This window comes from Lasiosphaeria miniovina (assembly GCF_030549165.1).
Source record: "Lasiosphaeria miniovina strain SMH2392-1A chromosome Unknown B0T26scaffold_1, whole genome shotgun sequence".
NCBI lineage: Eukaryota > Fungi > Ascomycota > Sordariomycetes > Sordariales > Lasiosphaeriaceae > Lasiosphaeria > Lasiosphaeria miniovina.
In genome coordinates, this window is record NW_026848220.1 from 4,750,099 (window position 1) to 4,769,088 (window position 18,990).

The 18,990-nt window shown below is 54.0% G+C and overlaps 5 protein-coding genes across 5 annotated transcripts; 2 read left to right on the plus strand and 3 right to left on the minus strand.

Annotated features, from left to right (window-relative positions):
- Window positions 1-307: 307 nt before the first annotated feature.
- B0T26DRAFT_670617 (uncharacterized protein) lies at window positions 308-2,020 on the plus strand (the record flags this gene model as incomplete). The annotated part of the gene is made up of 6 exons (XM_060439202.1): window positions 308-383; window positions 525-576; window positions 633-799; window positions 843-907; window positions 956-1,135; window positions 1,205-2,020. The coding sequence occupies 6 exons, from the start codon at window positions 308-310 to the stop codon at window positions 2,018-2,020; spliced, it is 1,356 nt and encodes a 451-aa protein (XP_060303175.1).
- Window positions 2,021-4,389: 2,369 nt separating this feature from the next.
- B0T26DRAFT_746230 (guanine nucleotide exchange factor) lies at window positions 4,390-6,197 on the minus strand (the record flags this gene model as incomplete). The annotated part of the gene is made up of 5 exons (XM_060444673.1): window positions 4,390-4,519; window positions 4,631-5,784; window positions 5,859-5,935; window positions 6,025-6,099; window positions 6,155-6,197. The coding sequence occupies 5 exons, from the start codon at window positions 6,195-6,197 to the stop codon at window positions 4,390-4,392; spliced, it is 1,479 nt and encodes a 492-aa protein (XP_060303176.1).
- Window positions 6,198-7,602: 1,405 nt separating this feature from the next.
- Window positions 7,603-12,927, plus strand: B0T26DRAFT_746231 (Rap1-interacting factor 1 N terminal-domain-containing protein; the record flags this gene model as incomplete). The annotated part of the gene is made up of 2 exons (XM_060444674.1): window positions 7,603-12,409; window positions 12,464-12,927. 2 exons carry the CDS (start codon window positions 7,603-7,605, stop codon window positions 12,925-12,927), a joined length of 5,271 nt encoding a protein of 1,756 aa, XP_060303177.1.
- Window positions 12,928-13,222: 295 nt separating this feature from the next.
- B0T26DRAFT_64077 (uncharacterized protein) lies at window positions 13,223-14,559 on the minus strand. The gene is made up of 3 exons (XM_060437265.1): window positions 13,952-14,559; window positions 13,394-13,852; window positions 13,223-13,332 (listed from the first exon to the last, which is right to left on the minus strand). Exons 1-2 carry the CDS (start codon window positions 14,440-14,442, stop codon window positions 13,579-13,581), a joined length of 765 nt encoding a protein of 254 aa, XP_060303178.1. The 5' UTR covers window positions 14,443-14,559; the 3' UTR covers window positions 13,223-13,332; window positions 13,394-13,578.
- Window positions 14,560-15,155: 596 nt separating this feature from the next.
- Window positions 15,156-17,465, minus strand: B0T26DRAFT_867407 (uncharacterized protein). Its single transcript, XM_060447835.1, has 2 exons — window positions 16,606-17,465; window positions 15,156-16,516 (listed from the first exon to the last, which is right to left on the minus strand). The coding sequence occupies exons 1-2, from the start codon at window positions 17,038-17,040 to the stop codon at window positions 15,614-15,616; spliced, it is 1,338 nt and encodes a 445-aa protein (XP_060303179.1). The 5' UTR covers window positions 17,041-17,465; the 3' UTR covers window positions 15,156-15,613.
- Window positions 17,466-18,990: the final 1,525 nt, after the last annotated feature.

The window sequence follows — 18,990 nt, forward strand, 5'->3', positions numbered from 1 at the left end:
CGATTCTCGCAAGCCTCGTTTATGCGGCCAAGAGGATAAATCAACCGACCACTTCGCCAGCCGCCACACCTCCAGATCCAAAAACGGTCCAAGGAAACGTCGTTCTGCCGCTGCGCACAGCGCACAGCCTAGTATTGGGTGTTCTCGTTTCTCTTATCTTTCGTCAAGTTGAAGGGGGGCCGTCTCAGGCTCCAACCCGGATCCTGTTCACGTCTCTAAGCGAACTTTTGACTTACTTATAGAAGCAGTAAGCTATTCAGATGGCTCCTTCTAACCCTAGGAAGCGCCTAATTGAATACATTCCACCATGGACTGGCGGGACCATCAGAGAGCCGCGCGGGTAGAGCGCCGGCGTGCTGACAGCGACGGCGAGTGGGCGGACTGTGAGAGTTCAGAGGACGACGCATCCGACGGCACCAGAGCAAGCCGTTGGAGCTTAGAGAACAAGGCACCGAGGGCTATTAAAATAGCTTATAGGAGCTCGGAGGGGGAGACACTCGAAGCTACTCGCGTAACCCCTCAAGATTCCCAGCTGGATCAAACGAATTCAACTGCTGCGGAAGGGCCAAGGATAAGGTAAGCAAAACATTCCAGCCCATGGCAGTCTTCGTCCAACTTACTGTGTTGCGAAGCCCAGAAGACGTCGTCATAGCTCTCATGGGCGTCACGGGGTCTGGGAAATCGACCTTCATCAGCCATTTCTGTCCGGAGGCAGCCGTCGGCCATGGGTTGGAGTCTTGTAATGGCCCATCCTCGTTCCCATATGATGGCGCAGCGCTGACCTCGTCTCTCCTAGATTGTAGGTAACATAGCGGTAGCTTAGTTCCACGGCACCCTCCCAGATGGCTCGGCGGCCTGGTTCATCGATACGCCTAGCTTCGACGACACCAACAAGACGGATACCGATGTCCTTCGTGATATTTCGGACTAGCTCAACAGCACCTACACCAACCAGATCCGCCTGTCGGGCATTGTGTACCTCCACCGCATATCAGATACAAGGATCGGGGGTTCAGGGATGCGAAATCTACGCATGTTCAAGAAACTTGTCGGAGACGATAGCTTGGGCAACATCGTTCTAGCCAGCACAATTTGGAGCATGCTGCCCGACATAGCCATAGGAGACGCGCGAGAGGTTGAGCTACAGACAAAAGACGAACTCTAGGGACACATGATCCAGAATAGAAGCCGTGTCTTCCGTTAGGACCGTGGCCGAGAGTCTGCCCTGGAGATTGTTCAGCACATCGTCAGCAGTAACAAACGGGCCACTCTCGACATCCAGCGGGACATGGTGGAAGGCGGGATGTCGCTCAATGACACGGCTGCTGGCAAAGAGGTCCAGGCAACGCTGGCCGAGAAGCAAGCCCAATTCAAGAAGCAGCTTGCCCAGATCCAGCAGGAGACGGCCGAGGCCATCGAAGCCCGGGACAAGGGGCACCAAGACGAGCTTGCCAAGTACCAGCGCGAAATCAACAACCAAATCCGCCGCGGCGAAGAGGCCGTCAAGCGGCTTAACGTCACCAAGGACGAGATCCAGCGCGCGGCCAAGGAGAAGTGGGAGACCGAGAAGGATCGCATCATGCAAGAGCACCGCAGGCAGCAAGCCGCCCGGAAGGCCCTTAAAGACGAACGGCGAGAGAACAAGCGTCGCGAGAAGTCGCGTGAGCGCCGCGAAGAGGCAAACCGCCAGTATTTCGAACGCCGCGAGCGCGAAGCCGCGGAACAGCGCCAGGCCGAGGAAGCCCGTCGTGCCGAGGAGGCCCGTCGTGCCGAGGCCCGTCGTGCCGAAGAGGTCCATGATCAGCAGCAGCGCGAGGCGGAACACCGCGCACAAGAGGAGTCTGAGGACTCGTCGGGGGAGGATCAGCGAGAGCGCCACCGCTACCGACGCAGGCTGTGGGAGGCTAATCGTGCTATGTGTATGCATATGCAATATGCAAATGCGCAGGCGACGGCGCAAGCGGCCTACTATTCAGGGCCCCCACAGATATACCCTTACTCCTGGTACATCCAGTACTAGAGCGTGGAGCCTACCTGCCACCAATACTATAGTGCCTAGGTATTAGCATATACTAGTAGTAGTAGGTAAGTTGTAGGTGGGAGGGATCAGGGACTCTGGGATTTAAGTTTGATGGCTGCCTGGGAGGAAAGTCATTGTTGGACTATGAGACTTGGGGATTTCCCTTGGGAACCGGGCTCCGCCGCTTTCCTTTCTAGAATTCAGCTTTCTGTATACTACTGATACTTAACGTGGATGGCGTAGTAGGGATTCTGACAAGCAAGTCGACCTGGGAGAGCCTTTGCCAGGGCATTATTGGTAAGAGAAAATACCACTTTTTGGATTCTTTGCAGGACTTCCATATAGTCCCCCACCAGCAGACATTGAGGGACTAAGGTACAATGTATGTGTTACCATTGGTACTCGGCGTGCCCTTGGCCAAAGCCAGCTGCCAGTGGTTGCGATGCGAAGTGAGAACTTGTGTAGTCCATGTGTTGAGGCTTCCGTTCTCTGACTGGTCAGCCGCGCTTCGCCTGGCCACGCTCAAGGCGTGCTAAGCCCCACCGCCTTCACCCCCTAGTAGGGCTGGCAAATTAAGGTTACCTCCCCGGGTGCCTGGGAGGTATTTTGTTCTAGCCGATGGCACCGTCCAGGTATGTATTCTACTACTTTGTGAATATAATACTAACTTGATCCGAGAGCGGGACGGACGTTACGTCGTGATAAAGCAAGAAAATATAAATAAAGAGTCTGGTCTCTGGTGAGGTTTTGAGGCTACGCACATCTTCTCTCTTGCGTACGAACATCAATGGAATACGTAGAGTTGGAGTTGCCAAATTACCATCTTACCTTCTCGGAGGTCTTACAAGACGATCCATCCGGTACAGAATGGCTTGCTCCTCTGAGACACTACACACATGATATTCGACCTTGACTACTTTTCTATTAGCCCCGATATAAGTACTCTCCAAGAATGGGAAACGTTAACATTATCTTATATAAATCTAGGATAGTTGTAAGAACACAGCGAGATGGTGAGCGTATCGTAGGGACCTTCTAGATGCTCGTTTTCTTAATAACCCGCAGCGTCTTTTAGACACACTTCTCCGATGGTATTTCCGGCAAGCTGTCCTCACGAACATGAAGGGGCTAGAGAGCCTAATTTCGAACACAACTTCCCACCTGGTTCTAACATTATAGGACATATCTAGAGCGGACCCAAGGCTGCTGAGAGAATGGAGTTTGAGCTGTTTGACCGGCTTGCCCATCATATGCATTTATACCCCGAGGAGAAGCAGGCGGGCATGGATACCGATGAGGATAAGTATGACGGCAATGGTTCGGACAAGGGCTAGGTACTAAGGCCTCGGGAGATGATATATACGCGAGTGAGGAGGCGCAAGGCTCAACACGGCAAGCCTCGCCGCTCAGCGTAGGCTAGCGAAAGCTAGAGTCGAGCGAGCATCGAAATGAAATAGCAGGTATTGCGAGATTACGAATAAAGACAAGTAGCGCGCCGAGGTACGCTGGACAGAGGGGTGGGTGGGTTCCGGGTGGTAAGGATAGACGACAACGGCGGCGCGATCGATATGGCGAGGTATAAGAGAGGACGAGGACGGATGGAGACGTAGCCGGAATAAAGGATCAAGTACGGCCGCCGCGTTGTTATATACTAGAATAATTACGAAGAATATAAGGAGGATAAAAGGTTAAGAATATAAGAAAGAGACGCCGGGGGGAGAGATTCTTATTTGTCTTTGAGTGGAGCGATATAGAGTCGTAAGGTTAATAAAAGGGCCGTACTAAACTAAATAAGGAGAGGTAGGCGAGGGTGCCTTTCTCGGAGCGTGTAGCACCGTGTTCGCGAATACCGATATAAAAAAAGATTGATTATCATCCGTAAATTACAATACCTCCGTGATATGGCGCAAGTCATCCGGCGCTTGGTTGTCGTACTGCCGACTTTAACTGGACTTTCACCTGACTCGTGGCTCATTTCAAGCAAACACACTTGGCAGAAGAGACAGGCAATGACCCGGCACACCTCAGCTGGGGTGCTCACGTCTGCGGAGGCAGGTAAGGAGGTAGTAGATACCACAGAACCTGGACTCGTACCATCAGGCGATATCTCGCTGAATTCTCATCCCAATGACTCATTGCATGTAACTCTAGTCTCTACGTGTCATGTATCGCCATGAACATGTAATCGGTAATTATACTTCGCAGCGCGGAACGCGTTATGGTATCAAGACGGCCCCCTACAAAACAGCCCTATACCGCGATATAACTAATAGCTCGACCAACGGCCTGAAACACAGTGTCCAAAGCCCCTCGCTTTCTGGACAGACCCCGAGCGCCAAATGAGTCAGCATGCCCTCCCGTCTCAGGCTTCAAACTTTTTTAGTAGTGGCATCACCGTCCCCGTCCTCTTCGTAATCGTCGGGCAGTTCCTCGAAGCGGCCTTCTTGAACGGCCTTTTCGATGGGGTTCTGAACCGACATGACGCCGGTCTTCTTCAATCTGGGCAAGTGACGCGTGTGAGCGAGCAGCTACAGTTGGCAGTTGGGAAAGGGTGCGTGTTTGTGTACGGGGTGAACAACAGAAAGGGGGGGGGGGGGGGGGGGGGCGTACCTCTCAAACAGGACAAAGAGCTTCTCAGCTTCGCGCTCCTTCTCTTCGTCAGTCATTTCAGGGAGCTCAGAGATGCTCTGCTCGGCATCCAAGAACTGGCCCGTTATTGGATTGACAGCTTTCCTGATGTTGCTGCTGGCGCCCTCGGAACTGCCGCTGCTAACATCATAGCCTTCTGATGCCGCCTCGGGGATGGGAATCTGGTTCTGGAAGAGGAAGCCCGACGCAAAGCCATAGCCGACATTCTTGACAAACTTGGTGGCGTCCTTGTCAGACATGTCGAATAAGAGCTGAGAGATGGCGGTGCGGAGCTGCGGCGCCAGAGCGTTGGTCGAGTTGCGTAGCAGCCGCGCTGGTAGCGTGTCTCCCTTGCCGAGCACGTTCTTCCGGTCGTCCTCAGTCGGCAGCAGCCTGCCCTGAGTGGCCCGTCGGACCGCGTCCGGTGCGTGTTCGTACACGCTCAGTATGACGCAGACCAACGGACTCGTGGTTTGTTCGAGCTCGCTCTCCGGGTAGGCCTTCAACGCGAGATCGAGTAAATCGATGAGTCTGTTCGCGGAGACTTCAGGCTCGCTCGCGGGGAATAGCGCGGCTTGCGCGGGGCCGCTGCTGAGATCGAGGTTCACCAGCGCGTTGATGAAGAGACTGAAAGGAGGGACGAGCGGCGTGCGGGTTGCCGGAATGTCGTCTTTGCAGAGCAGAGTTACAATATGCGAGACGGCCGGAGCAAACTTGCTCACCCGCTCACTGCAAAAGTTGGTGACGTTGAATAGGAGTTTCAACGTCTCCTCCAGTGCCATGCCCTCCATTGGATCAAAATAGGCGGTCTTCCTGGCGGCTTTCTCATCGAGCCGTTTCGCATGCCTTTCCAGGTTCTGAACCATAGTATCGGCTAGCTGATGCTGGTCAATGAGTTTGACAAGGTTGATGTTGGTTTCGTAGGTTGTGAGCAGGATGAGTCTGGACACGAGGAATTCGTCGTTCCAGCTGCCACTCTGGAGTTTACTGCAGGCCTTGGCCTCATAGCCCAGGTCGACGAACATCTGGCGCGTCTCAGACCGGAGAAACAAGGCATTACACAGGACTTTGAGGGCATTTCTGCATGTGGTGTCCGAGGTGCTATCGAAGGCATGTCTTGTGAGGGTCTCGATGCCCTTCCGCATGGTCAGACTGAAATTCCAGTCAAGAAGCGTGAGGGGTGCAAGTGCAGCAACAGGCCATGCCATACCTCGTTGGTGAAAATAGGACGCGCATCTCTCGGATCACGCCCATACAGCTTCAGCTCCTCCAGCGCAGAATCTCGTTCTGGCGATAATATTTAGCAATGCACCCGGGCAGAGGGGTTTTCTTACTCTTTGTTTCTTGGATATTGTATTAAAGAAAGGGGAACAAACCGGGAGGTGAGAGTTGGGTAGATTTGAGGTCTTCGGTCAACTTGTCCATGAGGTCTGTTACCGCATCCAACTTGCCTTGCACCATTGTCAGCTACAAGCCGGCCAGATTTTTGATACGGCGTTTACTCACCAGGACCGGTAAGGTTTCCTGGCGGACGCCGACGTTGCGCCATGTTTCGCAGATGTCAGACAGAGAAAGGATATTCTAGAAGGTCCGGCTCTGCCGCGAACACACAAAAGACCTATATCCTTCCTCAAATTTGCGATTTGGGACTTGCGAGGCGAGGTTGTGAATGCGGATTGCTAGCAACTGGAGGAGGGCTGCCTATTAGGTGACGTTTCAGGAATACGGTTGGAAGTTGGATCGAATAGCATGGATGACAGCCGCCGCCTAGAGACTGAGGCGTGCGGGGTGGGGAATGGCTTCAACTTACCTGCTTGGGAATCCTCTTCCGAACCGACCTTCGTGGAGGGGTTGACAGAGTGCGTATGAGGATTCCGGATGATCCACTCTATAGCGTATGTTTGCAGCGTAATGTTTTCGCCGGCAGCTATCTGCATCTGCTCGCAAATATGCTGGTGCTGAGGTGTGATTTGCAATGGTTGGCCGCCGCTTGCCTACCTTAGCTCACGCTCACAAATGGCTGCATGTGTGGGGTAATTAATAGAGCTCGAATATCAAAGGCACCTCCTCACGGTGGGCCTTTTTGGGCGCTAATGAGGCCCAGAATCCATCCATTCTTCCCGATCGATCTCCAATACGGAATTCACGCTTGACGATCTTGCAATGACTTTTTGCTGGTGATCGAGTCCCAAAATAATTTCTTTTGCTCAAAGAAGATACCTATTCAGTGCCCAATCCGGGTTGGGCAGGATGACTTGTAAGAAAGGTGGATCAAAGGACTCTAGGCAGGTGAATAAGACACCTACCAACCTGTATATGTACCCCGTCCCGTATCAATTGTCGATGTCTCTAGGAAACTATAAGGAATATTCCATATGAGGCATTCCGTATACGTTCTCCAAACAAGTACATAGTAAGGAAACTATGGATACGTAGACAGGGCAGAGGTCACGGACAACCAGGGTCCCGTCTTCTTCAAAGGCGGCCTGCCCTGTCTCGCACGGGCCTTGCACTTAAAAAACGAGGGGGGGTTGGGGTTGGGGTTGGCGGCAAGCAGGCGCGACTCGACGCGAGTGAACGGGCCACGCGCGCCCAATTTCGAGTAGATCACGCGAAACCGCGTTAAAAGTCTTAATTGCTCCGACCCGGCAACCAAGCTAACTCCGCTATCAAACCCCTGAAGAGGCCGTTGCTGTTGCTGGTGTCTGCCTACCTACCCGCCCGTACTCGCAGCGTTTTCAGCATCGCAATCAATTAAACACGGACCGCACGCTCTTTTCCGGTCTTCATCGCATCGCATTGCGTATCTTTTTTTTGTCTTTGTATTTCAGAATCCTTGGCACTGTTTGCCGGTTGCCACACCTAGTCTTTGTGCTGTCCTTAGTAATGCATATTCAGCCCAAGGCCTTGACGGTCTAGGCAAAGGAAGGTTTGCGCTCTGCCCTCGGGGCAGAATGTCGACTCCGGCCGTCATGTCCAGTCGCTTGGACATCCTCCCACCACGGCCGCCGACGCCGCCTCGAGAATCGCATCATGAGCCTTCGGTCCTAGCCCTATCTGCCCTCTCGTCCAGGCCCATCCCCGACTCGGCCGACACGCCCTCGAGCCTCCACACCCCGCCGGGGAACCACTCCCCGACCTATTCCCTCACCACAAACTCGACATCGCGGCGGGCGCGCAAGGTCGAGTTTTCTACCCAGGCCGAATACAAAGATCCGCCGATATACACAGAGGGGACGCCGAGGAGGCAGCACCCGACACCCGTGTCGCTTCCCCGAAGTGCCTCCAAACCCGTCAAGTCAATCCTCAAACCTCCCGCCCACGGGCACAACCCCCTCGGCTCGACAAGCAGCGGCGATAGCGATCCTTTGCTCCAAAACAACAATTTGGCAGCCATGTTGGAATCGACAATTCAGCAGCTTGCCGGCGGCGATCGGGACTCAAAGGTGGATGCCTACATGATGCTGACGCGCGCGTGTAAGGCTTCCAACAACCTGCCCGACCGGGTTGCTCTCCAGGCGAAGATGGGACTCTTCTTGCAGTTCATGCAACGGGACATCGTCTCCAGGACACCCGAGGCCGGTATCGACTCGTCGCTCGTCAATCATGCTCTCAACCTGCTCATCACCTTCCTCGGATTCTCCGCCATCGCGTCCACCTTCACCAACGACTTTGGCGTCTTCATTGTCGACCACTGCATCCGTTCCTTTGAGGATCCATCTATCCCTAAAGACGTGGCGCGACACCTAATGCAGGTAATAGCGTGGCAAAACTTTTCGGCCAAAGTCATGACAGCGGACCGCGTAGGGAGGCTAGTCGCTACGCTGCACAACATCGAGAACCACGTGACGGGAAAGAGCATCATCATGTCCCGTGTCCTCATATACAAGAACCTAGTCAAGCAAGCCAGGTCACTCATGGTTATTCACTCGGACTGGCTGTTTGACCTGTTCACCGACATGCTCAGCACCATCAAAGAGATCCGCTCCTCGGCCATTGATCTGGGCCTGGAGGCGGCTTTTAGCATTGGTCACGAAAAGCAGCTGCAGCGCAAGGTCATGGAGGTGTTGAACCACGTCTCGGAAGAAAAGCGGTATATCGAGTATTACGAAGAGAGGTTAAAGTCCATGGCCGAGGACAAGAACAACTCGGCTACCGTCCCTCCGATCTGGAGCGTGGTCATCCTCATGCTCCGTGTCCCGCTGTACAAGTTAGAGTACATGAACCCGTGGCTGCTCATTATCCAGTCTTGCTTCAACACCGCCGACTTGGCAACAAAAATACATGCCCACCAAGCCTGGAGCCGGCTCGTCTACCTGATGCATTTGGACGAGCGAACGTTCCGAAAAAACGTCGTCAATCTCACCAAGCCATTGATAACCCAGTTGAGGCGGAAAAGCGCGGGCAAACCCTCCGCCAAAACCTCAGAGGAGCTGCAGAACGTTGTGTTTGGCGGGATTTGCAATCTCTTCTATTACACTTTCAAGCCCCAAACCGCCCCGGCCCTGCTGGATGGATACTGGGATAGCAGCGTCAAGCCCGTAATTGCGAGGGTTTTTGATCCGGCAGTTGAATCTGGCCAAGACAATCTTCGTCATGCCAGCACTATTCTTGGCAGCCTTTTCGACTGCACGACGCCGCGGAGATGGAAAGAAGACCGCATAGTAGAGGGCTCCCTAGTAAAGCCAGAAGAGCTTCCAGCACTCGACTCGAAGTGGGTCAGGCGCAATACCGATAGAGTCTTCGCCACCATTCAACCCATCCTAGAAAGGGACTTTCTTGCGCTGGCCGATAGCAAGAGCGCCACCTACCGACTCTGGAAGAACCTAGTTGCGACTGTTGCTTCTGCAGCGTCCAAAGAGATCAAGGTGTCCAAGGATACAACCCAGTTCGTGACCGAGGCTCTTGGCGCTCTGCAAAAAGTATGGAACCGCGGTCTGCCACCTTGCGAGGACGCTGGGTCAAGCGTTGTCAACTTCCTCCTCGCGGCACGAGCATTCGTGGAGATCATGATCAACGCCCTTGGTCTCCTGCCTCTCACCGAAAAGCCTGGCAAGAACCAGGCCCTCACAAAGGCGCCCCTATATTCTCTCTTCTCGGCACTCTCATCTCTCCCCCCCGGCGTCGCAGACGACAAGGACTTTGCCGACTTTTACGCTTCCGTTTTTGCCCCTTTCTTCAATAATCTAAAGAGCGACAAGGCAAAGATGGATCTCGCTCAAGACTTGCTATCAGCAATCCCAATGGAAGCGCCACGACCTTACGGACCATGGTTGCTAGTTGCCAATAAAATTGCCAGCTGGTTGGAACCTGGCCACAGCAGTCACAATTCAAACATATCGGGGAGTGAGACTCCTATTGGCCACGAATACCGCGATGTCGTCAAAGTCCTTGAGCGTGGTATCAGATCAACACCAAGTCTTCCTTGGGACCACTGGGAGTCCTTGTTTGACTTGTTGGTCGAACGGGTGCGAGACGAAGTTGGCGATGCTGGAGTCGCCATTGTTGCAATCGAACCCTTGGCAAAGATTTTGCCCGACCAGTTTGCTCTTGTCGGGGCTGCCAACACATCGGCGAACAGCCTTATTTGTGCAATCGAGCTAGTTTCCGCTGCGAAGCAGCCACACGACCGGCAAGCTGTGGATGCTGCTCGACGGCGACTTTGGGGTACTGCTCTAGCCGGGTCTCGCTCAGCGTCGTTTGACACATTCGACAATCTATACAAGGCAGCCAGCGAAGCTCTGGCGTACATGTATAACCAGCCTAGTCCTGCCGAGTCAGAGGTAGCTGCTCGTCTCCTTCAAGAGATTTGCCAGTTCTTTGAACGATGCAACCGCCAGCTATTCATGAGGACGTTGACTGCTCTCCAGGACGGGCTTCTTCCCTGGATTTGCGACTGCAATAGAGCTATAGGCAATCAGCCTAGCCCCGTACTTGCCGCGACCAAGTCTCTTTGGGATAAGATATGCTCTATTATAGCCGTGATCGAGCACCCAGACCAGCAACTCGAGCCTCTTGAGCGCGTCTTCTGCGCCTCTTTCCAGTCCAGCCATCTGTATTTTGTCAATTCTGGTGTGTCTTTGTGGAACAAGTTGTTCCAGAATGTCGAGCATTTAGAGTACCCGGAACACCTCAAGACGGCGCTTGGACAGATCCAGTCGCACACAGGCATCGTCCTGCCTGGTCTGGAAATGTCGAGCGCAGAGCATGTTGGGCAACAACCGTTGTTTATTGACTCCCTCGACGACTTCAGCTTGCCGGAGATGCCTTCGACGAGGTCCAGCCAGAAGGGCACTCCCCGCCCCGCCTCTCGTACCAAAACACCGGATTCTGGCAAGCAAAAGAAGCCAGTTCAACGGCAGTTGGCCTTCTCCCCTAAGCTAAAAGCTAAGGGGGGTAACCGCGCTAATGTAACGCCTCAGTTGCGACACGACAATTCCCAGATCCAGTTTGCTCCAATTGAGCCTTCTTCGCCTGATAAAGAGAATTTGGAATCCCAGGTTTTGACCGACCGGCAGAAAGAGGTTAGAGATCGACAGAAGGAGAATGCTGCCCTGTTTCCCGAAATACGATCAAGTCCGGGCGCCAAGTCAAAGGAGTCAGGCTGCATTATCCCAGCTGAGCTGCCATCGCCTCCAGACAACTCGCGACTTCGGCAAGCCGCCACTCCCGAGCCGGAGAATGCATTCGACGGTTTTGTCACATCAACGCCCACGCCGCGCCGTGGCCAACCGGTGCTTATACCGGATCATGATATGAACGACCCTCCCTCATCACCCCCAGAACCAAGACGGAATCCACTAGCGGCCGAAATACGATCGAGGTCGGCCAGTCATAGCCTGCTTGAAGAATGGCAGTTCTCGTCGTCACCAATATCTGGATCTCCGAATCCAAGTCGCCAGATGAACGCGCCCGAGGCACTTGACCGGGACGACGTCAATGACGAAGCCATGTCTTTCGAGGCCGATGAGGATCTTCCCGCCCCTAACGAGGCTGCTATCACGGGAGTTGAAACATCGGAGCTGGAAGTAACAGAACCGGAAATAGCAGAGTTGGAAATGGGAGACCCAGAAATAGCGAGGGCAGACGCGAATTTGGAGAGTGAAGTGATCAAGGATAACCCGGTACCAGCACCGAACTCGCAGGAAATCTTGACTGCAGGAACTCCGACGACGCCTCGCAAATACTACCGGCTTTTGCAACCCCAGATTACGCCAAGGTCTGATGATGAAGTGTTCATGGATGCGCCCAGCAGCCCTCTGCCACCCACCCCGAAACCGTCCGAGAGACTTAGAGTTGCTGCTACTGGAGAGAGCAAGAGGACGACACCGCGGCAGTCTTCCCAAGTCAGCGATGTCGACGAGAAGAGCTTTCTCAAACTCGTAGTTGAGCTGGATACAAGGAGGCTTGACCGTTCTGAATACCGACGGCCATCCGTCTCATCCCAGAAGACACACAACCCCCCAGATGCAGACTGCATTGTCGTAGGAGACAACCCTAAGAAGCGGCCCGGTTCACGGGGATCGTCGAGGAGTACCAGAGCTAGTTCTGCGGCATCTACTACGCCGTCGACGGCGGAAATTCAGGTACCAAGCTCGCAGCCACAGAAACGCGACAAGCGACAAAAGCGGAAACGAGCATCTTCCAAGACACACGAAACTGGCAACAAGAAGAGAAAGCAGGGCAACGACGCCGATGAGGCCGACGAGGCCGACGAGGCGGACGACGAAGTGCCCGACAGCCAGCCAGTCCCAGTCGAAGGTACGAGGTTCGAAACCATTGGGTTGACTACTCCGATGCTAAATGTGCCAATAGATGCCAGGAAGCTGCACCAAACGCTCGCAGAACAGACTACGAGGGCTTCTTCCGAGGATTGCTTCTCGACGATGCCCAGCGAGGATTTCAGCCCTGACGAGCCTGTGCGGTCTAACAAGGCCGTCCGTATGCAGACCGATGGGTTGGGGTCAGATGACCGCGAGGTGCAGTCTCAAATCGCGCTCGAGTCCCGGAACCGCAGCGAATTAGAAGAGACAAAGGCGGCGGGGCCCGAGTTGATGGATGTGGACATGCTTGGACCCGAGTTAGAGGGACCTGGGGGAGCGGAGGCTACTTACGCGCACAAAGCAGACCGTGTGCAAAATATCATGAGTCTGCTGCAGGGTGGTCTCGACGAGCTGCGCACAGCCGCGCTGTCGAGACAGGAGGTTTACCAGATTGAGGATCTGTTCATGGACATGAAGAGAGAGTTGTACGAAGCTGAGAAGCGTGGGAGGGCATGAGTCTTGCATGATTTACGGCGTTAAGGGGTAACTGGCGAAAATTGAGTATGGGTTGTATATAATGTTTTCTGTTTATTGACTCGGCGAGACATCATTCGGCAGCATTGCATGGCATGGCCAGAGGGAAAATCATTTGCCAGGTTGTTAGGATATACCTAGGTACTATACTGTACCTCAACACCATAGGATGGAGCGATACACGGAAACAGGCTACAGCATCCATTCGACACAGATATAGTATTGTGGAGAGTGGTGGGACCAAGACACATATTGTTAGTCTAACTCGGCTCTTCAACCGTCCTCGCGATTCTACGCCCCTATGCCCAGGCAAAAATAAGAAACCGTCCCCTCAATAACTGTTTCTTATCTTTATTTTTATCTTTTTATTTTCCCGCTTTCTATGACCTGTTGTTGTTAGCCAGGTTGGAATGGATAGAGAAAAGCACCTAGCAAAGATACCACCTACAATGCCCGAAAGTCGCCCCCATAAGGAAGACTTCAGCCGCATCAAAGCCCCAATCTAGCTCTTTCTCTGTGATCTTCTCGTCGACACTGATATCAGCCATGGAAATCAGGGCGTGCTGCACAGTGCTTCGGCGGCTGGCTCCGTCGTTCCACGTCATGCTGGAGCAGGCAAAGGCCACGATCTTTTTATGGGGGGAGGCCGGCCGATGCTAGGAGCGATTTGAGCTCGTCGCACGTCTTGCTGGTCTCCCACGCGACCCTGTCCTGCTGGAAGTTCTCGCTGACTTGTGCAGGGGATAGGTACGGGCACTGGCGGATGGGAGACTTGGTTCTGGCGCTGCGGCATTCTGTCACATGAGTGATGCTCAATGGGAGATAGGCAAGTTTGGGGTGAAACCTGACCGGGTGGTCAAATGTCGTGAGGTGGTCGACTGTGTGATAACCCAAGTGGGCTTTTGTGCTAGGTAGGTAGTCGTGGTATGAGCCCCGTGATCCCATCCTAGAGGTATTCACAGACCAATACGCAAGTCAGAAAGAACTGGGAGAGACAAACACATACTAGACCTCCTCGACGTCGGGGTCTCCTATGTCGGTGTCAACTTGACCAGTCCTAACAGTGAGCTGGACAATGGTGCCGTCGAGCCCCGTCACAGAGACCTTCCCGGGCTTGCCACTTTCAACGTTTTCGATCTGCAGCACGATCTGCCGCATAGCGTCCTTGTTGAAGAAAGGCGTCCCCGCGTCGTAAATTTGGCGGATTTTCTGAACTGCTTCCTGCATCTTGACCCAGTTTTGGGACCGAACGGACTCGACATAGGCGGCGTGCTCTCGGCCTGGAACACCGACTGGACCGGCCATGATGGGCGAAACTCTGTGAAGGAATAGTAGCAGCAGACCCAGCTTTTTGGACAGGGTAGTTCTTCTTTTAAACGAGAGCGAGGGCCGTGTTGCTATTAGTAGGTACCTAGTCCAACAAGGGATGATGTTGCTGCAGCCTGCGGGGACGTGCCCGTCCTCCCCGAGGGGACGTCGGCGATTGGGCCCGTTCATTCAGGTCGGCACGCCAAGTACGTACCCAAAACAACCGGCCGGGACGGCCCCTACCCCCCAGCTCCGGGCCAAAAGAGAGGAGTCCAAGCCGAACGTGTCGACGCTCTCCTTGCGCACCATCGTATGCGACAAGCCACCCGACAGTCTAGAAGAACCCCAGCAAGAAAAGCGATGGAGCGCTCACCAACAGAGAGGCACTGACTACTAGGCGTCAAGCGTCACGGCGTTAGAAAGTAGAGTGGCGAGCATCTTGAGAGATTTAACCTCCAAAGACGAGCTACGTATAGTTCCGGACAGTATTCGGGGAGACGGGAAATTCAATGTTGTATAGCAATACTGAACAAACAAACATACTCATTTTACGGATACATGCGAAGGAAGCCCCTTTTTGTATCCGCAAATGCCCGGGTACACAAATAATGTGAGGACGTCCCTCCGCCCCCCAAAGCACACACACACACACACACAACATATTAGGCTATCTATACACATTGTTAGTTAGGTCAGTACATACATACATGTCAAGCGAAGATAGTGTTTGTTTCCATGTACAATACCTAGCAACGCTCTTGCATGATTGTCTCAAGCAAGCAAACAGGCAGGCAGGCAAGACAGCAACGGCAAGACGCTCACGAGATTATGTAGATCAACTGGCCTCTCAAGTCTCGCCCCTCAACATATACGCACACGGAGAGAGAGAGGTAGAGAGAAGAATGTGCATAAAAATGGTTTGCCGAGTGTTAATTTTCTGCCGACTAAGAACACCCTCCCTGCAATGGCGCTGTGTCAATTTCCTGCCGACTAAGAACGCCTTCCTTGCAATGGCGCTGTCATGATTGCCTGCCCCTCCCGCACCGAAAGAAGCTTTCAACGAACAGACCAAAGAAAAAAAACAACTGGCGACCTATTTTCTGGCATTTAAATTTCCTTGCTTCCTACCCCTCCCCTTTCTATCCCTCTCTCTGTGCTAACTTTACATAGCTCTGTAGGCGGTAGGTAGGTAGTAGGGGGCGGTCTGCTCAAGAAAATAAAAAAAGAGGACAAAAAGAATGCTTGCCATGTCACGTCATTCCGCAAGGTCTCCCCATGTTCCACTGCTCTCCCCCCCCCAGATCTCTCTCTCCCAATCTCTCTCTCCCAATCTCTCTCCTGTCACCCCTCCTCTCCCCCGTTATGAACCGCCGAGCAAGTGCTCAATCGCGCCCTGTACACTGCCGCCGCTACGACGGAGAGCCGCAATGTTCCTATCAAAATCAAAGAATCCCATATCGTTGAGCTGGCGCAACTGCTCGGCGTAGCGCTCCTCCGGTGGTCGAGTGTCCTGTGGTGCGGCGGCTGCCGGCGACGTCAAGCCCTCCATACCTCCCATGCCCCACATTTGCATTGCCTGCTGCATGGCCTCTGGCGAAATGGCCGGGAGACCGAACGGGTTGGCCGCATTATTGCCACCACCGAAGCTATTGCCGCCTCGGCCCGGGGCGGCGCCAAACAGGGCTGTGAATGGGTTAGGCAGTTGTTGGGAAGCACCAGCGTTGCCTGCCGGCGCTGGCGCATCTCTACTCTCTGACGCCGCAGGGGCTGCCGCGCCAGTAGTAGCACTGGTCTGAGGAGCTGCGGCTCCCCACAGGTTAGCGAAGGGATTTCCGGGCCTAGATGCGCCGCTGCTGGCGGGGCCAGGGGCACCGGGGGCACCGGGGGCGCCAAACATGCCAGGAAATAGGAAGGGCATCTGGGGCATGGCGGGGATGTTGTTATCGCCTCCGCTCGCGGCCGTGCCTTCCGCATCGGGGGTTGTGTCTGTCACGCCCGGGGCCGGGAAGGCCGAAGCCTCTCCGCCGGACATCATCCTCCGCATTCTTGCCGCCATGCGAATAGCGTCTGGGTTTGTCATCATGCTTCGGAAATAGGGCGACTGGAGCATCTCGCGAGCGTTGGGCATATTAGCCAGCATAGGGTTCGATTGTATCATGTGATCGACGAATATAGGGTTGTTCAACGCCTCGTTCATGGTCTGGGCGACGGCGGGATTTGCTAGCATGTCGGCCATCTGATCCTCGCTCGGGGGTGCGCCCATCTGCCGGGGGTTTCAGTTAGCGGATTCTGCCCGTAATATGCATGCGTGTCTCTCTATGTGCGTGCACGTATGTGCAGGTGTAAACTCACCCCTCCGTCTGCACCAAACAGGTCTCGACTAGGTAGGCTGGCATGGCCGGCATATCGAGCGCCCGTGAGCCCGGCGAGAAGGTTGTTGGCCGAGGTGCCGGCTGCCATGATGGGAACGGCCTGCGGGGTGGGGGCCGACGAGGAGCCCGTGTTTGCCGGGGTGGGATTGCTGGCGGCGCTCTTGACCATGTGGATAGTGTTGTGGTTCTTGATTTTATAGACACTGAGCGCATCGTCATTCTTCATGACGCGCCCAGAGTAGATCAGACGCTGTCTCTCGACGGGGACATCCTCGAAATCGGACCCAGCAAGCTTCGTCTTCAGGTCCAGCACGGTAGCCGTGTCCGCCATCGTGATGGTGTGCGTCGTGTCGCTCGAGCTCTTCACCTTGAAGGTAAGCTGGGCCTCGGCGGCCGGCTCAGAGTTATCGGCCATGGTCGCGCCGCTGGAGTGGACTCGATATTGCGACGGGCTATGACAATACCAATGGAAGGCCGTCTCGGACTATCGCGATGGATGTGATTGGTGATCGATCGGCGAGTGCGCACTGGTGTGAGAAGGAAACGGCGAGACTTGGGGCGGGGGCGGGGAGACTTGAAGTTGGTTAGGTTTTAACGTCTGCTGCCCTCCTGCGGCGTGAAAGGCGGTCCCAGAAGACTAAAATCAAGGTAGGGTAGGTAAAGAGTCTCTGGGGTGGTAGGAATGAGAATTCGCAACTTCGATCCGTAGGTCTGAATGCTAAGATTCAGCGCTCGATGTTGCTGCTTCTCCGAATTGCTGGAGCGATTGCGGGAAGATGGAAGGTTCCTGACCCTGGATGGCTCATACGTAGGCCGTTAATGCACCAGGCTACCGCATCACTAGCGAGGCGACGAGGGGTCGATTTAGTTATCAGCCCCACTACGTGGGTGCTTCCAGATTCGGTGGCTTACAAGTGTGTTTAGTTCATCGCCTAGTGGCTTCATCGCTAGGTTGCCTTCTCCGTACGTACCTCGCTAGATTTTGCGTGCGCTTGTTTGACTGCAAGCCTCCCGTTCTAGCTAGAGGGAGAAAACCAAGGTCTATCAGTCGTATACAAGAGGATTACCGACTGCTAGGTAGCCTATGGACTTTTGCTAGGTATAAAGACAGACGCACTACTCGCTGCTTATTCACGCCCCTGCATGCACACGCCTCCGGCGACAGCAGCTCGGGTCCATCCCTTCATGGAGAAGAGGCGGGGCGTGGATCGACGTTCTGGACTGGACTGAGTGGCCATTTTTAACAGTGGAATCCCTGAATGTTTATTAGCGAGGGAGTTTCCAAAATCTAAAGGGCCTTGGTAATTTACGACCGCCGTAAAGGTGCCGCTAGGGGAGGTAATTACTATTTAAATCCCTATTTTAGAATCCTAGAGGTTTATCCATTCTCTACAAATGTCTATTAAAGACTATTCAAGACATTTACTAGCTGCTTTGTTTGTTATTCTCTCTCTTTTACTTCTCAAGTACCACGCTAATAAACATTTAGGGATATAATATACCATTATAAAGCTTTCAGGTTGTTAGATTGAGGGTGATTGTTGAGATTATCCTGTCCTCAAGGAGCGGGGCTCTACTAATCCCTTCCCGAGGCGCGAACATCTCGATGTTTCCCCAGAGCTATCATAGCTTTAGGGACATGGCCAATCATTGGACTTTGACGGAGCATATATCAGGTAGCTACCCCCGCCGCACCTAACCCTGGTTCCTTTCATTCTTTTGCGCCTCGACAGAAGTGAAGACGACTTCCGCGAACAAATACACCGGGACATGGCAGCTGGCCGTCTAGACTCTCTGCCAAGGTACTCTGTGGGTTCGTCAACTCACCTGTGCCGTTGGCTAGTTTCTGCGAGAGTTCTTGCTGCCGGCGAGGCAGAATCATTATTTCATCCTCTCAACTCGGGACATTGCAACCCATTTGACCTGCATGTTAGATATGACGGAGGCGGAGCTGAGCTGTCATCGCCTCGGTCAAACCCGGAGACGGGGGCCTTCTTTGAAAAGAATTTAAGCCGAATTGGGTTGGCGCGGGTGGACTGACAGAGGCTCGCTTCTGAATTACACCATCACGGCCAGCCCGGACTCCGAGCTAACATTGACTGTGTTGTGATTATCTTTGCCTGAGGAGTCTTAGGGTAGCAGGAAGTACAGGAGTCCAGTACTACCTGCCTCCTCTAACCACGCTTCTAGATTGTTCAGAGTTGCAATCAGCCCGCTCGTAGCCCATGCTACCCATAGGAGGAGCGGGAAGGGAAGGGAAGGGAAGGGGGGGGGGGGGGGGAGGAAAAGAGACTTGGAGCTTCCTGATGGCCACGTGTTGCCGCGACCCTATGAGTCGAGGTCCCGGCCAGTTTTGCTTCCATAT

Bases quoted from the DNA above. Each gene is read 5' to 3' on its own strand.
- B0T26DRAFT_867407 (XM_060447835.1), bottom strand. From the start codon at position 17,040: ATGGCCGATAACTCTGAGCCGGCCGCCGAGGCCCAGCTTACCTTCAAG. The intron at 16,517-16,605 runs GTGAGTTTACAC...AACCCCCGGCAG, and splicing joins TGTTTGGTGCAGACGGAGGG to ATGGGCGCACCCCCGAGCGA.
- B0T26DRAFT_64077 (XM_060437265.1), bottom strand. From the start codon at position 14,442: ATGAACGGGCCCAATCGCCGACGTCCCCTCGGGGAGGACGGGCACGTC. The intron at 13,853-13,951 runs GTATGTGTTTGT...CTACCTACCTAG, and splicing joins CCCGACGTCGAGGAGGTCTA to CACAAAAGCCCACTTGGGTT.